General features: G+C 42.9%; 1 protein-coding gene across 3 annotated transcripts in view; it reads left to right on the plus strand.

The window, feature by feature from the left end:
- Positions 1-5205, plus strand: part of tfeb (transcription factor EB) — a 33667-nt gene extending 28462 nt beyond the window's left edge. For all 3 annotated transcript variants that reach the window (XM_080026162.1, XM_080026163.1, XM_080026161.1), the window contains 3 exons: positions 564-639; positions 735-891; positions 1076-5205. In XM_080026162.1, coding sequence (XP_079882288.1) covers positions 564-639; positions 735-891; positions 1076-1648 — 806 coding nt within the window. In that variant the 3' untranslated portion in view covers positions 1649-5205. The remainder of the gene's footprint in view (positions 1-563; positions 640-734; positions 892-1075) is intronic.
- The last annotated feature ends 656 nt before the right edge of the window (positions 5206-5861 follow it).

The raw sequence follows: 5861 nt of genomic DNA on the forward strand, positions 1-5861 counted from the left end.
TTAGAAACACACGCACGCACGCACGCACGCACACACACACACACACACACACACACACACAGGCACACGCAAGCACACGCAAGCACATGCCCACAATCCTTGATCTCTCTCTTGCAAAAACAGTTTTACACAGCTTTGTGCTGATTTAGCTGACATAGTGCAACTTGTGGGTGGATGGTTAACCTGGTCATTTCTGCTGTTCTGGCACTTGCGTGTAATTGCCTGTGACTCAGTGTGTGTGTGTGTGTGTGTGTGTGTTTTTGCGTGTGTGTGTATGTGTCTGGCTAAACGTTTGTCCCTTTACCTTTACCTTATATATCCTCTCTACACTGATCTATACTTTTCTCAGTTGCACTACAATGTCAACCCAGCAGCTGCAGATTTAAACCCTTCCTGTGACACTTTTACAATGTGTTGATGCTATACATACTTGAGAATTGAATTATGTTGTTGTGGGCCACAACCAACCTTGAACTAGTTTGTATTTATACCTTCTTTGATGCATTTGATTCCTCTGTACTGTTATCCTCATCGTGTCTTTTACTTTGTCTCCTCTTCAATAGTTGAGAGGAGGAGGAGGTTCAACATCAATGATCGTATCAAGGAGTTGGGCACCATGATCCCCAAAACCAATGACCTGTGAGTTGCTTTTGCTACACTATTGATGGAATATTTGAATGAAGTTGTGTACTGCCAGTTACTTACCTTCGGCGATTTGCCTTTTTACGTTACTGTGTGCATAGCGACGTGCGCTGGAACAAAGGCACTATACTGCGGGCGTCTGTGGAGTACATCAAACGCATGCAGAAGGATGTACAGAGGACCAGGGAGGTGGAGACCAACTTCAGAAGGATGGAGATGGCCAACAAACAGCTGATGCTACGCATCCAGGTAACACACACTACACTACAGACACACACACACACACACACACACACACACACACACACACACACACACACACACACACACACACACACACACACACACACACACACACACACAAACTACATGGAGAGAAAACACCATCACAGCAAATACACGCAGGCTGACCATGTTGCCCCACTGTCTACAGGAGTTGGAGATGCAGGCTCGTCTGCATGGCCTGCCCAACCCGTCTCCCTCTGGCCTGAACCAGAATGACCTGATGGGTAACTATGTCAAACAAGAGACCAGCCCGGAGGAGAACCTCGCTCACCAACAGGCTCAAGTCCACCACCAGCAGCAGCAACAGCACTTACCCCAGAGCCAGGGCCAGCAGCAGCACTTCCTCCAACAGAGCCACCTCCACCACCAGGGCCAGCCTCACCCTCAGCAGCAGCACAGGCAGCTGCCCCCGCTCCCCCAGCACCTCCAGCCCCAGCCTCCCATCCAGTACCCGTCTGTAGGCAGCTCCCAGCCCTTTGACTTTGTCCAGTCGCTGGACTTGTGTGATGGGATCCCCGGCTTCTCAGACGGCATGTCCGGGCTAGGAGACCTGGGTGGGCTGGACGTCCACGGGAGGAGGGGCGAGCTGGGCTTCCTGATGATGGACGAGCCCCTGTCCCCTATGGGCGGGGACCCACTGCTCTCTGCCATGTCCCCCGAAGAATCCATCGACTCCAGCCGCAGATCCAGCTTCAGCATAGAGGACGGAGACATACTGTAGACACAGACACGAAGCGTATTCACACACATACGCGCGTGTGCACACACACACACACACACATTCACTCACACCATGCACACCAAGGTTGCAGTAAAATATGTAAAAACATAAAAAAGTGACGTTACATCGGCAAGGGCACACTTTGCAGCACATATGACGGAAAGGAATCAGCCACCAGACATGACGTCATACACCCAGAACACACCCATACACAAACTATCACTCGCTGACACCGGTGACACACTCATTTATGGTACAATTATTTGCCCTTAATGGCACGAGGAAGGAAGGTACACGGCGCACACACAGTTTAGAATTTATTATGCAAACTTTTGGGCACACACACATAGACACACACACATAGACACGCACACATAGACACGCACACATAGACACACACACACACACATGTGCATGTGAGATAAATTGGGCAGCTTGAAACTTTGCCCAAGCGACTGAGCATTTTACAAGGGCTGAACAGACATTGCCAGGTCCGGAACTATATAGCACACTTGGCCTTGCTTCCATAAAGGTGACTCTGAATCATAATTGAACAAGGGACAAAACCAGCAGTTAATTAGATTGCAGTTATCAGATACAAGGACAAACCCAGCGCATTGTCTCAATTGATGGAGGACAAGTTATTTTCTCCTTACATCCACCTCTCTTAGCAAACCATAAATGATTGAACGAGCGATAGTGAATCAAATTGAAATAGCTTTATGGTTCCTGCATGCATAATTTCTCTTTTAAGGGGAGATGCAGTCCAGTCACATTGTTTCCGTTCCTCTGTCTGTTATTCCACCGTTTTCTTTGGCCTCTAAGCACAAGCTGTTTGGTGTTGGATAAAGGATCTATGTTAGCCTGCTACGCTGAAGTATATTTTGTGAAAGTGTCTTTTACAACATTTTAAAACTCACTAGACAGACATTGTAATGTAGAAGGGGAAAAGGTCCTTTTTAATTTATTGCATCCATGCAACTTCTAGCAGTAATTGTTGCCTTCTCTCAAACACGGTCACATGCACACACACACACACACACACACACACACACACACACACACACACACACACACACACACACACACACACACACACACACACACACACACTGCTGTCCCCCAGTATGTTCTACGTCTGTGAAAGCATTTGATAGTCTACGACAACCAAAACAAAGAAAAACGAAAAAACAGTGTCATCCAAATCTGCCAGGTGTCAAACTACTCAGGTACTGTAACAGAATCCACCAGCAGGATCATTTTTAAAGCAGAAGCAAATGTTAACCCGAATGAACTTTGTTAGGCTCAAAACTCCTCTATCAATGTGCCTTTAAATTTTCTTTTTTGCAGCTACTGCTATTCAAAGGCATGTTTTTTAATGGTCAGCGGTCCTAAACAGGGTTTAGCCTTAATATCAACTGCAAGTTTGCCTGCTAAATGCTTTAGAGTTTGCTACTTTATTGTTATCGTTTGAAGGAGGAGATTAAACGTTTCATATTCTCTCACAAAGTGACTTTGTAGGGCCCGGCTTTTACTAGAGGTGCAGGTAAAGGAAAGATAAGGTGACTGAGATTAATACTGGAAAGAGAGAGAGAGAGAGAGAGTAAGAGAAATAGATATATTGTCTCAGCTGATGGCAGAAGTAGTATACACCTCACTGTAAAAGCACAGCAATCGCACACACTCGCATGCATTCATGCTCTCACTTCACAAACAGTTCACAAAACGGGCATGAAATAAGGGTTGACCTTGTACACACACACATATGGGATCACATACTCACAGTATAGTACACGCAGTGCATGCCTTTGGGCCGTTTTCAAATCAGCACGTTAACAAGTCTCCTGTGCTTCAGTCCCTCTCTCCCCAGACGAGTGGAGTGAAGCTGCCAGCTGCAGAGGTACAACTCAGGTCTGCTGTTCAAACTGCCCCCCCACCCCCTCACACACACACACACACAGTTAAAGGGAACCCGTTCTCCCATTGGCTACAGTTGTCACATTGATTGGTTGGGTCTGAGGTGAACCTGAGTTTATCTCTGCTGTGGTAGACCTGGGGCTTTGGCTTTGATTTGTTCTAGCTTTTGATCAGTTCCGATAAAAGTAGAGAAAAAAAAACTTTAATTGTGATTTATTTTAATTTTTTTTTTTTGATTAAAATAAAAAAGTGGTTGTTTTCTTTTACTATATAGTTTGTTGTTTGTTTTATCTCCCAAAGCACTGGAACCTATATTATTGTTTTGACTTTGTACATGGAAGAATTATGAAGTAAGATTTATTTCAGATTGTTATATGCCACTAAGCCACTTAAATGTATTTTATTTGTATTTGTTGTTTTAGTTCTGTTTCAATTTTATTCCAAAAAAAAACTACCCTTTCTTTTCTCAGAGCCATTTTCAGTAAGCACACTATTATAAAGGCAACTAAGCCACCAGATGTTTTATTGGGGACGGACTGGGGGAGCTGTTTATGAACTTCCCGATTTCAGCTGACTTTAGAGAGAGATGAAGAAATGATGTACATTTTTTGATGCCATTTTTATATGATCGGGATTTAATTTTTTCTCTTTTGTTTTACTTTAAAAAAATATGGAGCCAGACATAAATGAACGGTGATTTTATCTGATTTGATTGAATTCAAATTGCTCATTTTATGAATGTAAGTTTGTCCAGTGGTTCTGGTCAGACTAAAAGCAGGTGGGCTGCTTTTTTTCGCCTTTGGTTTCCATGGAGACTGGAAGACGACTACATAAACTCTGTGCTGAGGGGTTGTGTGTTGCCATAGCGTCGTAGCACTGACTCTGTATTTTTCTCCGTCTGTCTACCAGTGTTGTGCCTTTTTTTCCCCCCCATCAGCCACTGTTTGACTGTTTGTACTGTCACCCCAGCCACCACTCCAAAGAGCTGCTCAGGCCTTCCTCTATTCTACCAGTAGAGGGCGCTCTGCAGAGCAAACTACACAGGGAAAAATGGTTCTGATTTTAATGAGAATATACAATGTTTTACCAGAATCCACTCAATGGCTTTTAGTGTTTCTTTTTTAATTGTCCTTGAGAATTTTGTGTGCATGTGTGTGCGTGTGTGTGTGTGTGTGTGTGTGTGTGTGTGTGTGTGTGTGCGTGCATGTGCGTCTGTGTGTGTGCGTGAGTGCAACAACACAAAACTTTTTTAATGGGTTGTTTTTTTGTGTGTGTTTTGGTTCCTTCACTGTGCAGAACTGTGTGCACAGTTTGACATTAGAAGGATGATTTCATATTCACCTGAGTGGAACATATATTCACAAATGATGATGATTATTATTATTATTATTCCAAGCAGAGTATTTTTATATGCCTGAAAACTTGTCAGTCTCATCTTTAACAATACAATTTGAGGTTTACAGTTTGTTAAGGTTAGTGCTGGTCACCCAGAGATGGATAAAAGTGAAAATGTCTCACTCGGTCAATTTGGTGAAGAAATACACATGTATCTAAATAAATTGTATATGCCCCTTCTGCATTTAGAATTATACCAAAATATAAGTAAATAGTACTTAAAAGAAAAAAAAAACTTTGGGAAAATGTGGCTATTCTAACAGATTTTGTGACGGTACAGTCCAAAAAATTGGACTTTACTTGAGGAATATTTTTTTCTGTGTATAAAATATTTGTTAGTGTTTCTGTGTCCCTGTCTTTGTCATTTTTGCCTTATGAAAGCACAATACGGATTACATTAACCGGCTGACATATTGTTATACCATATGTCCACCAGGGAGTAGCAGAGATCTATTTTCTAGTTCTACTCTGTCATAATGTTACTGTCACAGCGGTCACATAAAAAGACTGAGCTCCCATTCAGTTAATATCTTTTAAATACTTCTCGAGGACGCGATCCCATTCTTGCTGATGTACAAATGGCGAGCATGGTTGAGCGATGCTTAGGATGTTTACTTTGTGCGGATAAAATCAACTGTTGGGGATATCAATTTAATTTTTGAATTTATTGTTATTTTCTCCCCGGTAAATGGAAACCTTTTCATAAACAAACAAGAAGTCCATGCACCTTTTAACTGTACAGCTTTTGATACATTGGTGACAATTTGGTTAAAAGAAAATCTATTTTCTCAGAGGTGGCCTTCACATTTCACCTGCCACGTCCTTTTCTTTTGTAGGCCCTCTTTCTTTCCCTCTCTTTCACAGCTCTCTCCATCATATCCTGATGTATTAGTCCAGGGCT

The sequence above is a fragment of the Ammodytes marinus genome (genome assembly GCF_949987685.1).
Source record: "Ammodytes marinus genome assembly, chromosome: 4".
Taxonomy (NCBI): domain Eukaryota; kingdom Metazoa; phylum Chordata; class Actinopteri; order Uranoscopiformes; family Ammodytidae; genus Ammodytes; species Ammodytes marinus.